Here is a 12,534-nt window from a genome sequence, read left to right as displayed (position 1 = left end):
TGACGTAGCTAACTTTTGTTTTATCGTCGGCTTTTACAGTTTGCGCTTCCCAGTGTGTAATGTATTCGTCAGAGGCCAAGTCATGAGAACTACATTTATTTTTTCTACCGTGAAACGGATCTTGGCTCATGCCATTCGGAGGCACGAAACTAATGCCAATGCCATCCACACGATGACCATGACATATCGTGATAGACTTCACTTTTTGTCCATCTTCTATCTTGATGGCATCGTTGAACTCCTTCCCATGAGGTCCACCTACCACTGGACACGTCGGAAAGTCATCAGGAAACTGATAAACACCTTCAACGAGAGCTAGCGCAGAAACGAAGGGGAAAAAGAGCTTCATTGAGGTAGTGCCGCTTTCGGGGGAAGAGAAATATTTTGGAATGAATTGTTCTGGCAAGTGCTGATTGCTGATATGGGTGATTGTCGGAGTGTGGTTTTATGTATAGAGTAGTTTCTCTAAAAGCAGACCTTTGTATCCTGAAGTCTCATACCCAAGAATCAAGTGACGATTGATCATTGCTGCAGTCTGTACCGCATCAGCTGTTAACGTCTTTACAAAACACGTGTCATTTCATGTAAAATATTGATGCATATCGCTTTTACTATATCGCGTACGATCTTCTTTTGTCAGCTGCGACATTGCAGAATAACTTGTGTATCCCCATCATACATGGCACATTAAATCGACTTTAATTATAGTTTTTTCAAACCCGCGATGACTTCGAATACTGCGATACTTTACACTCACGTTGTACAGCTATACATATACAACCTCTTACATATATGGTATGTTAAGGTAAACGACATGTAGCCTTGTACTTTTTCACGATAGGAATTGATCAAATACCGTTAAGTAGTGCCAATGTTCTCATCCAGTGAACGCAGCACACTTTTTTTTTCGAATTTCATTGTTTAGTTTTTTTTGGTAAAAATTATGTGTTTCTTTTGCTTAGTGTGAAAATTGAGCGTTGCCTTTAATCTGCTTATATCTTAACATTACAATCAAATGCTATTTATTACAATCGTTCTTGCCATTTCGTGGCATCGCTGACTTAAAAGAACTATGATTAGATTCCCTCAGGAAGTGATATAGTAGCAGGTATCATGTGAATGCGCAAGTTTTACTGAGATGTCGCTGGTGACGTAAGAAGATGCGGGATAATAATGGTGATGTGCATCAAAATTTTATTTGAAATGACACATGTTTTGTAAATACTATAATAGCTGATGAGGTAAAAATTTCACGGCTTATAACTTCAGTATATGATAAGGTTAACGATATAGTGTCATAGCTACCCACAGAACTTTGAGGACCGAACCTACTCTAAACATAACACCACATGCCTTACAAGCGTCCATTCTATATTCCAGCAGTCAACACTTGCCAGATCATTTCATTCTAGAATATTTCTTCTCCCCGACGCCTCAATGAAGCTTTTTGTTCCCTTCCTCTCTGTGCTAGCACTTGTTAAAGGTGCTGATTCAGATTCCAAAGACCTTCCCAACGTGCCAATCGGTAGGTGGACAAGGTGGGGAGGAGTTTAGCGATGCCAACAAGTTAGCACATGGGCAAAAAGTAACGAAAATCACGATATGTTATGGTCATCGCGTGGATGGCCTCGGCATCACTTTCGTGCTTCCGAATGCCAAAAAGTATGATCTGTCTTACGGCAGTAAAGACAATTGTCATATTCATCAGTTGGATTCTGATGAATACATTACACACTGGGAGGCGCACACTGTAAGAGCCGACGAGAAAACAAAAGTTTGCTTCATCAGATTCAAGACCAACAAGGGGGCTAATTACAAAGGAGGTCGTGAGTCATCGAATGAGAGCGACAAAGCGAAATGCGATGCTCCCCCAGAATATCAACTTGGTGGATTATTTGGGCGCGCAGGACAGGAAATCGATGCGGTTGGTCCAATTTGGGTAAAGTTGAATCCTTAGCCATAACCAGAACTTAACACAGTCCAGCAGACTCGTTAATTGAGTGTCAGTAATCTGATACCGGCCGGCGACGATGTCACTCTTAATTTGTTTGACGAGGCATTGAACTTTATTGTCGTCTTTGTCTCGGATTAAATATTGGCTGTAGTTCTTCTCTTTGAGCTAATCCAATCTTTCGTAATTGTTCCAGCTAGGATCGTAGAGAAATTCAGTTAAAAATCAGAGAAAACACTGTCGTGCTTTTCCATAAACTAATTTGACTTTCTATATATCCTTCTATACAAGAGCACAGTGTTGAGTCATTAATAAATGAAAAGTGTCATGTTCCTATGAGGTGTCGCTAGAAATTACATATGTAACATACATCTGTCTGGAATATTTGCTATGAGAGTGTTCAACAATTTAAGTCTAGCATTCTTTTTCGTCCCAACGTTGCCATCTATACCAAATTTTTCAGCCGCAATGATATTTGCTTCGGGCTTTTTAAACCAATCAAACGACAACGAACGCAAAATCCCATAGTAAGCCCACAAAAAATCTCTAATTTAATTTTATCAATCGATGGATTTATCAACCCTTACTCGTGAATGTACTTGGCTTCGTTTGCTACATGAACAAATGTAAAACATATGCATGAAAATTACAGCAATATATTGTTTTTAAAGAGATAAAGCTCCGTCGTCTCAACACTCTCACTCGCTTTCAATGTTTGTTGCTCTTTGGAGTGACTTGGTCTAGATACCCGCTGCCTCGCTTATAAACGCATCATCTTGGTTCCAAGTGTGTCGACGACGAATGACTCCTCCCGAACCAGGCCGCTCATGGTGAGCGTTAAGACCCTTTGAGGGTAAGTATGAAGAGAATCTCCTGCTCTGGGTAAAAGAGGCCGAGATGGCTATGGCATCCGCCAAGCAACAGTGCGTGGCGCTAGCTATCTCCAAGCTGGGAGGTCGAGCGCGAGAATGGGCACTAATGTGCCTTCGTCAGCAAAAATACAAGCTGACGATGCAGTCTTTCTTCAAAATTTCTTCTTGCGCATTCATGCGGATGCAGTCGTACTTAAGTCCATGCACTTCGCCCGAGAAAGACATTGGTTAAAGTGATCTCTTTTTATTTTTGTCTTGTGTGTCTCCACTTGTTCGTTACCTTAAGCTTTGCACATGTCCAAAAAACTTCTTTAGCACAAAGGCCGATAATTTTACATTAGCCGCCGAGCTGAGCGTGGCGAATCGCTAGCACCTTGACTTTAATACCGCTGGCGCGCCTGCAATAATGACAGTTATTCCTGAAACTGAACGTCTGTCATCAGTATTACTGCCCAAAACAGCATCTGGATATGCCTATAACATGCTTCAACAGCAGTGTTACCACTGCATTGGTAGACTATACCAGTAAGAATGTACTCTTCGCACAATAATTTGCAGTTTAGAATCTTCCAGGATACGTAAGCGCAGTGTTATCGCGCATGCAATATCTAGTCGAGTACATTGCGTGATGTACAGCACATCCGATAAAGGATCGGTTGTACTCTAAGCACATTGACGGATAGCTCTTTCGTCGTAGGCGGCTAAGATTATTAAATTATCAATCCTGATGCGTACAGGCCGTCAAGTTGACATTATAGGTACCTTGTAAACCTAATTACCGGACCATGTCATCGAGATGACGAGTCTAAATTTTCATAAGTGTTTTTGCGGGCTTGTCGTGGTCGATCTCGATGTTTGAATTAAATTCTGTCTTGTCCAACTCCTTCATCTTTCAAAAAATTTAGACCACTTTCTTGACCTTTTGATCTCCCTGCTTGTCTATTCTGCGACAGTCTTAAATTAGCTCAACGCGGATAAAGGATCACTTGATAATCACGCACCGGTCACCCCCGTAGCCATTGAAGCCATTATTGTCAAGGCCACAAGATATTGCTTGTTTCAGGCGCAAATAAATTGTCGCAGCCCGTTGATTTGCGCTACTTGATCGAGCATATCAAGGGAACAGACAATGTGCGGTTAGATTATGTGTCCCAGTGGCACGCGCCACTAACATCAGAGACCGTGGTCGTCAAGGCTGTGCGCACACGGTCTGTAACATCGGTATCTCGCCTTCGGTTACTACAAGATGACGTTTTTATGTGGTTGACTAGCGACCCTGAACTCGATGCTCAATGTCGCCTTGCGCGATCGGCTTCAGTGGCATCGACGGAGTTGGAAGACGAACTACTTCTGATGAGGGATGGTGTGGATTCCAAGTCAAGCAAAGGAACTCACCACACACATTCTCATCCTTTCCCGTTTTGGTCAATTGCCTATCGTCATGCAACACCATGACTAAGCAAATACAAGGCAAGTATCACATCCACAAGCTTTGTGAGTTGATACTGAGCTTTTTATCAAGTGATTTGGTATACAAAAACGTGAAGGTTGGGTCATTGATCCAACGTCCATGGTGATGACCACACCACCCTGCTGGTCGCAATAGATCCCAACGCTATGACTAGCAATAAATCAATGATTTGCACGGGACGTCACAATACGTGTTAGCGCCGAAAAATGAGCTTACGCATCATTACGAGCTCGTTGTTCGTGACATACAAACCGGACCGGCGACGGCTGTAGTAATATTATAGTGGACAAAGCGATTAAAATGCCATCGATATGGGCATTGAACAACGTTCATAATTACAGAATAACCTCGTGGAGAGATTGATTGAACGATTCAAGACACTTCACACCTTTTTCAGTATTAACCATATGGGGAAATGGTACTGTCGAGAACATCAATCGCGACATTCTCCATTTTCTTCTTAAGTATCAACTCGACGCAAAGAAATTAAAATTTCTCCCATCTTTTATCAAGTTCAACCCGAACAGACAACAGTCCAGTCCCTCGGCAACAAAACACTTGCTGAAATCATCATGGGTTTCACCACATCAACCTCCCGAATTACATTGTTATTTTACAAGAAAAATGTGGTACGACTAAACATCATACATTTACAAAAAATGGCCAAGTGAAGCATAGACTTCCGAGAAGCTGACTTCTTGCTCCGGTCTCGTTCTGGTAAACGTCTTTATGAAAACAAGTTAATAGTGCGCTGGGTTGGACCCTACAAGGCAATTGAATTTTTCGAGTACTACATCGAGCATCTGAACAAGTAGAATTAAGAAGTAATCCATGGATCACGCCTCAAGTTTCGAAGGCAAAAACTTCGACGTGACTGAAGAGATCTATGAGCATATGAGTAAGCAAGGCATCGTTGTGCGTCTCGAAAAGATCATCCTCACATCAGAAATGAAAGTTGCTCATCTCATGGCGCGTCTTGCAGTCGGTGTGGGAATCGCTGCTCAATCTCATCAACACCATACATGTGTTTATCGAAGCTACCTTCGTCTAACACCATACCGAATGCCTTTGAGCTCAACTGTCTGACGTCTGATATCAGTCGCAATACATATTTCTAGGCTCCATACAAGACACAGCCTGAAGGGACACTGCGAGCTGCCGCATGAAAATCGACGGCTCATCTTTGCACATATACACGGTCTGTCTCACTGTTCTGTTTATCATTCCGGGCAATCAAGACGTTCTAGAGCGTGGCTTTGAGAACAAGTTTGCAGCCACAGCACAGAAGACGCGTGGCTCACCACCACGTTTTCAATATGGTAGTGTAGTATCGAACACTCAGAATACGTTAATCATTCTACAGCGCGTTCCCAATGATAAAACACACTTTCACATGATGTTGGGTGTTGCGACCTGAGGCAGGCAAACACTGTACTTCTTAATAATGTGAGGTACAGCGGGGCTAGACAAATTCCATCGTAGTGCCTTTACGAGCGATGGTCTTATCTAAGCCATCCTATGGTTAGTTTCTTTTGTATTTGGCATATAATATTGGTGATGTACTTTTATCACAAATATACGTGATGCAGACCTTACGGATCAAGCCTGAAAATTACAATCTTGTTGAAAATCAAATCAATGTTGGGAGGGCCATCCTGCTTGTTTGATTCTAGCGCAAAGGGGAACAACACCTTCCGAAATAATACTGATGTCCACATCAGCAGCGTTGTGTACATGTTTTTTGTCGATTTCTCCAAAATTGTTGAGATTACGCCGCTCCATACGTTTGGAGAACGATGTTGTGGCTATGTGGCTATGTGGCAATTTTACACGCATAGCTATCACATTTTGCTCGTCCAAAAGACGAATTCTCAATAGTGTCAAAAAGCACTGTTCTCGAACAGCTCCTCAAACACAACAAACGCGCTTGTGCGAAGAGAAAGTGATTCCCGACGTGGCTAGAGAAGGACAGTCCCACATTGGAGGTTAAAAACGACTCAATCTCTAAAGGTAAACTTCCAACTGCATCAAAATGGGTAAATGATTCATAGCTAAATGCAGAACACCCTATAGGTTTTACTACTAAAACATTGGGTTCTTCCTTGATTTATCAAAGGTTTAACCTGAACTTCAACTTTTAAAAGATCTTGAGTGTACGGAGCCTGAACTTTATAAAGAGAAAATCTTCGTAGAAAGAATCAAGTAGAAATGACTGGCTATAGCCACTCACTTTGAAAGACAGAGAGACACGTCGGTCTCGTAACCAGTACAGATCCCCAAATAAAAACCAACATTTGTATCACACAGGATGTTTGTGACGTTTCCGGTTTTACCATAAAAACAAGTTAACAGCCGCCAACAAATATTTCGTCACTATATCGTCCGTACCCGTGATGGCAAAAAGGCGCACTCAAGTCGTCCTGGAAAGTGGTATATACTACAACTGAAAATTTAAAATGAGAATGACTCTGGTGAGGAAGAGCTTCTGGGTCGTGTCTTCGCTGTCAAGGATACGAACGACATCACAGAGACGGGGCTTATGAACGAATCCAAGGCATAGGGTTTCACTGCGCATGAAGTTGAGAATTAACATCAGACGATGGAGGCATGGGAAACGGTACGTGAATCTTACAATCGCTCAACACTACACAATCGTGTGACGATGATGCAACGGCTTTACGACTACAAGATGGAAAGTGATATTAGCATGGCGAAACACCTAGACACTTTTGACGAGCAAGTTGTAGGTATCTAGACTATTGGATACCCAGTTGATGAGTGGTGATACCTCTCAGCCATCTGACGTCGGAGCATGATTTGATATCATCGATAGTAGAGAATTAAAAGGACATCCCATTGATTGAACAGATGAAAAAGCAGCTCAAAGAAACAGAGAAACGGCATGTTAAGAAGACTACGGAGCAACCGTTCTGCATAAACGGGAATGCTTCATACTCTAAAGGTGGATGAGGCAACGTTAGAAATGGTGGTGCTCCACGCAATAACAACGGATTGAAGGTAAATGTATACATCGTGACCAGGTTTACCATGTGATGCGAAAGTGTCCGGCCAGAATACGTATCAGCAGTGATGACGCGGTATTTGCAGTGGGCAAAGAAAAATCTGCAAATTAGACCATCGACAGTGGCGCTACATCCCATGCGACACCGCAAAGGAAGCACCTGTCGAATAAGAGGATCTTGAAAAAAAGCATTGAAGCATCAATAGCTGATGGCAACAAGTTATCCGCCAGAAGAACTGGCACATGAAATTGATCGACGTAGGTGGTAAATGAATGTGCATGATTGATGTTTTATACATACCAGAACTTGACGGAAGATGATTGTCGATTGGCAACCTTGCGGAACGCGATATGAGTGAGTGGAGTTCTCGCGTGAGATGTGGAGCAAAGGAAAGGGAACTGCATCGGAGTCAAGAATTGGTGAAGCGTACATACTCGGCTGTAAGCAGTAATTTGCAAGTTACGTGCTGTATTTCAGGGCTGTCGCGCAGTGGAAGCTTAAGCATGCTCGCATAGTACACCCAAATACGGATGCTTTATCCGAGACACACTACTTAACCAAAGGTCACCAATATTCAAGCACAAAACAGAAGCTACCATCAAAGTTTTACAGAACAGTGATGATGGATGTGTTCAGAATCAAATATATCAACAGTCGGTTCGGGATCATTTTATGGATCCCATCGTAGAACCAGTCGCAGACGTCAAGCTGATGCCATCCGAGCGTTCTGGTAAAATCTGATTGGTGCTGGCAGAGTATCGTTCATCTCGTCTTACATGTCAAAAAGATCGTTTGGTATTTTGGCCTGCAGTGGTGCATACAAGGCTATGTCATGAGCCTATACTTATGCTACGGAACGACTCAGATGATGGAGAAGTTACCGGTGGAGGAGATGGCCTACCGACACCTAAACGTGCTAGGATTGACGAAAGCGAACTCATTGCCGATATTATAAATTTGTTCATAGTGAGAAGTGAGGTTGTTACGGCTTTGTCGGCTCCATATGCTCAAACAATGGCAAGCAACAATACAGCAAATTGGCGTGAATATATTGAAGCTGAGCTTTGCTCTCATGCCAAGAACCAAATACGGATTTAGAGACCAATCGGGAAGTACAATCGCTCAATTGCAAAATCACGATGAGACTTTACCAACAAGCGTGATTAAAATGGTCATGACCTGCGGAACAAGGCACGACATGGCGCAAAATAGTTCGAGCAAAATATGATACCATTTTTTGCGGGATTCCTCGGATGGTCAGCATTTGGGCATAACGCTGCAACGCTCCACGCATGTGATCTCCACCAAATGTCATGCATCGATGCCCACTGAAAACGCACTTTTTGCATCTCCATCTAGCGCACAAAAAATCTTCACCACTTTGACTTAAGAATTAAGCTTGCACATCACCTCATGGGTTCAATAAATGACTTAAGAATAAACACATATTATTTTTGACCAACTCAAAGTTTCTCGATCTAAAAATTCAATGAGCTAATTTATAATAATTCAAAGCATGTAAAAACGATACTTAGGTAATACTGGTCTAAGTGTGCTGTTAAAGGGTACGTACCGGTTCAATGTTGCACAATAGTGTGCAACGCGCAGACGTATACTAATGAAGATGATGGAACTCCGCGAAGATGGTCCGCGAGATATGTGGACTTCATGCAGTACGTATCATATATAATCTGTTAATCGAGCATGGTAAAACAGATATATTTGACCTTAGCTTATCTAACGAAAATGCATGTTCATCTCCTATTCAAGAGCAGAGCTGCATAGGGTTGCGGTGCACCTTGAATAGATGGAGCTTTGGCTTAAAGAGTCCGTGTCAGCCACCCAGGGAGAATGAGTTTGTAATCTTCACATAGGATCGGAACCGAGATCCTTTCAAGTTAGATTATAGCCTCATGAGTGTCATGTATTTATGATTTAGTCTATTTAATCTCATACGATATATATTAATTTAAATTAGACCGATAATGAAAAATTCTATAGTGCATGAAGTGATGCTAACAGCCATATGTACCACCAACTTTTTCTTCCGGAATTTATTGATTTCATTGAAAAAAGTATTTTTATACCTCTTAGTTGTGTCCATTTGCGCATAGTGCAGTCTGAATGGGAAACAATTGTACAGTACGTACCCCGTCATGCCCTCCTCTGAATGATATAGGATCACACCGAGTCTCACACTTATTTTATCTTTTCAAGAAATCGCATAAAATACACACCTCGGCTTAGGCAGTCCTCGCAAATGATTTTAAAGAATTTTTTGGCATGCGAAACAAGATATTATTTGGTGAGAATGGTCGAAGAAAATCTTTGGTCTTTGAGATAATACCTCTACCGTACACTCACGACATATGACAGAGCGATATACTGAGTGAAAGGCAAATTTTACGTTCCGCCTCTCCTCTGTGCACATGGCATATTCCGTGCCCGTTTCTTTCGGCGCAATTGTTGCAACACCACGCCGCGGACCGCACGACGTCGACCACCTTGTCATCCTTTGCCTGGAGCAGGGAGCCCAGCTTGCTAAGCGCAGGGGTTGCAACGACATATGTCTACATTTGAAACACCCATTCTGTCCAGTTAATCTCAATTTTGTGTCCAAACTCGAACATGTCATGATCATATTTTTCCTCTAATGTCGCTGTTCACGTCAGGGCCGAGCCTTCACGCGTTTATATGTATGAGACTTTAGCTGACATCCGAGGGTACAAAGAGCACCCAAAAGGCAAGTTGCGATCCATTCCGAATCCACAGGTTACGTGCTCTCAGATGTACCGGATGCTCTTAGAGCAGCAGCTTTCGTGCCAATCTGTGCTATATTTCAAACTGTACCTCAGCTGCTGTATGTTGGTGAATATACCGAAGGCAACCGCAAATACATAATGCAGTAATTGAAGAATTCACATCGCTTTCACTTTCCAAACAGATTTTCGTCCCATATCACTGAAGCAGACAATCGCTCAATCGTCATTGAAGCTTGATACTGCAAAGAACAAGCGCGACGTGGCGTCAAGGAGGGACTAAACGCCTCAACTTATTGTTCTTAACAGCCACGCTGTAACGGGAATGTCCCGTCCATATACACGCACTAACAGATGAAGGCTTTAATCGCTTAACACGCTTCACCGCGAGTTGCTCGCCATCAGCGAACCTTTGATTTACGCGAACGAGGAGGAACAGTTGAAGTAACATTCATTATGATCAATAAGCCTCAAACCGTGTTTAAACCCAATTCAGATAAGACAAAATTAAGTAACACACAGTACAGCTCCCTTACATACGCTTGTCCCCATGAGATAAGCTATTATAGCTATGAATCTAGCCATGGACTTCATACCTTCCAGTCAGAAGCGCTTTTTGCTTACTTAATGCCAATTATCCCGAAGATATACCGATAAAGGGTGCGTCGAGTCATAACCAGCAATTGCACTAGTGTAATCTTGCTGAAGTAGGACCTTGATCACTCATGAGCTTTCAAAGTGTTGGTATCCCATATACTTCACCAAAGACTGATTATTGTGCTAGTGTACCCGCCGTCTGACTCACCAGTATATGTGGAAGTGAGTTACCCTTTGCTCATTGCGCATAGCCAGCGGATATCGCCCATTCCTGGGCTGCCCCCTTCGTGGACTCTTGGTTTCCGAGCCTCTCGGCGCGCGGCTGATAATTGAACGGGCATTTTTAGATGATCTCTTTATGCTACTCATCGAACAGAGTACATCGGTTCAGAGCCGTATCACTGCCCTAGTGCTGAGTAAAGATCCGCCACAGGCTGGAAGACACGTTGCTTCACCTGCAACAGGGCACTTCACATCTGATTAGTTTGAGCGGGCGGGATCGTGGTGTTTTTATAATCGGTCACGTGAAACAAAAAGATGCGTGGCGAATTCTAATTTTGTATTATCTGAATTTTAGCCAAAGCGTCGGGCTGTTTGTACCTGGCCATTAACTTCTTCAAGGTAAATCATGTGAATTGATAATAGCAAGGTAAATTGTATCAGCACTATTTGATCAGAACCAGAGCCACTTCAAGCGATACACGGGTCGAATTTAAACTAATTTGATAATTAAAGGTAAAGCCTGTTGAAGTTTCCACTGCGTTATGTAGCGCAACTCAATGAATGGAAAGAATTCGCTTCAAAGCTATTGTCTTTCCGCGCAATTGCCTTCGACAACGCAATTGGCGTGTCCCATTTCATCATTTACCCACGAAATGATGAAATCAGCGATTATCATGTCCAATCTTGTGCCTAGCACAGCTTACCAAAACTTCGTCGTAAGGCGCGGCCTTATTCATCGAGATTTCCGCACCTTAAAACGAGCTGCTTCAAATCCGTGCGCCGTACGTATTGCCTCATCACTTGGTGGCATCTCCATTGTGGCATACGACAATTCAATGTCGGACGCTCAATGTCGCTCAATATGAAAGCTCATTCTCCACAGCATAAAGCTAACCAGGCCTTATGCCTTACTTCGTCGAAACTTAATTATTCATCTTGCCATTCTCTGCGAACGATGCTTCGACGACGTCGCTGTACGCAACGACGCATGATCTGTATCGATCATAGATGATTAAGAGACAAGTCTGCGTACCCGCAACTTAACTGAGGCATAATTCATAGCAAGTAGCTCTTTGTCACGAAGCTAGGCGCTCTTCTGTGTCGCTTTTTGTTATTGTCATGCTCATATGTTCGATAGAAAGCACGGCCTATGGATAAAGCTGAAGGGTCTCAGACGATAAGGAATAAATGTTTCAGACATTCTGTTTTGGCAATAATGATCATGATTGTAGCACGCCAATGGTGCTCAAGTCAAAGTGCTAGCGATCCGTTGCACTAAACCCGGCGGAGACTGAGTATCCGACTCTCAGTCTACGCACTTATGAAATTCAAAAGACAAGTTTGATGCTTAAGGACATGGGTTATGAGCAAGTGGAAGACACACAGGTTTGAAAAGACAACCAGGAAGCGATCGTTATAGCCAACAAATCTGAATGCCATGCTCGGACGAAGCAGGTGGACTTAAGCACTATTGTATCCGCGAGAAGGTGCAAGATGGGATGCAATACATCAACACGAAACGTCAGCTTGCAGTTATACTGACGGAGGCACTCGGAACCACGATGATTGCGTCTAATCGCGGGGGAAAGGGTAATTAGACGAAAAAATTGAAGCAACACCATTGGAAGTGAGTGGGAGC

General features: G+C 42.8%; 2 protein-coding genes across 2 annotated transcripts in view; both read right to left on the bottom strand.

Annotated features, from left to right (window-relative positions):
* PHALS_02886 (Mannose-binding lectin) overlaps positions 1-349 on the bottom strand; it is a gene marked incomplete at both ends in the record, with an annotated part of 616 nt that extends 267 nt beyond the window's left edge. Inside the window, one exon of the mRNA XM_024717348.1 lies at positions 109-349. Coding sequence (XP_024582855.1) covers positions 109-349 — 241 coding nt within the window. The remainder of the gene's footprint in view (positions 1-108) is intronic.
* A 3,741-nt stretch (positions 350-4,090) lies between these two features.
* On the bottom strand, positions 4,091-4,395 carry PHALS_02885 (uncharacterized protein; the record flags this gene model as incomplete). Its single annotated transcript, XM_024717347.1, has 2 exons — positions 4,091-4,278; positions 4,365-4,395. 2 exons carry the CDS (start codon positions 4,393-4,395, stop codon positions 4,091-4,093), a joined length of 219 nt encoding a protein of 72 aa, XP_024582854.1.
* Between the last annotated feature and the right edge of the window lie 8,139 nt (positions 4,396-12,534).

The sequence above is a fragment of the Plasmopara halstedii genome, assembly GCF_900000015.1.
Source record: "Plasmopara halstedii genome assembly, contig: Scaffold_2061, whole genome shotgun sequence".
Classification (NCBI taxonomy): Eukaryota; Oomycota; class Peronosporomycetes; order Peronosporales; family Peronosporaceae; genus Plasmopara; species Plasmopara halstedii.
The sequence above is the reverse complement of the archived record's forward strand: the minus strand, read 5'-3'. Positions and strand labels throughout refer to the sequence as shown.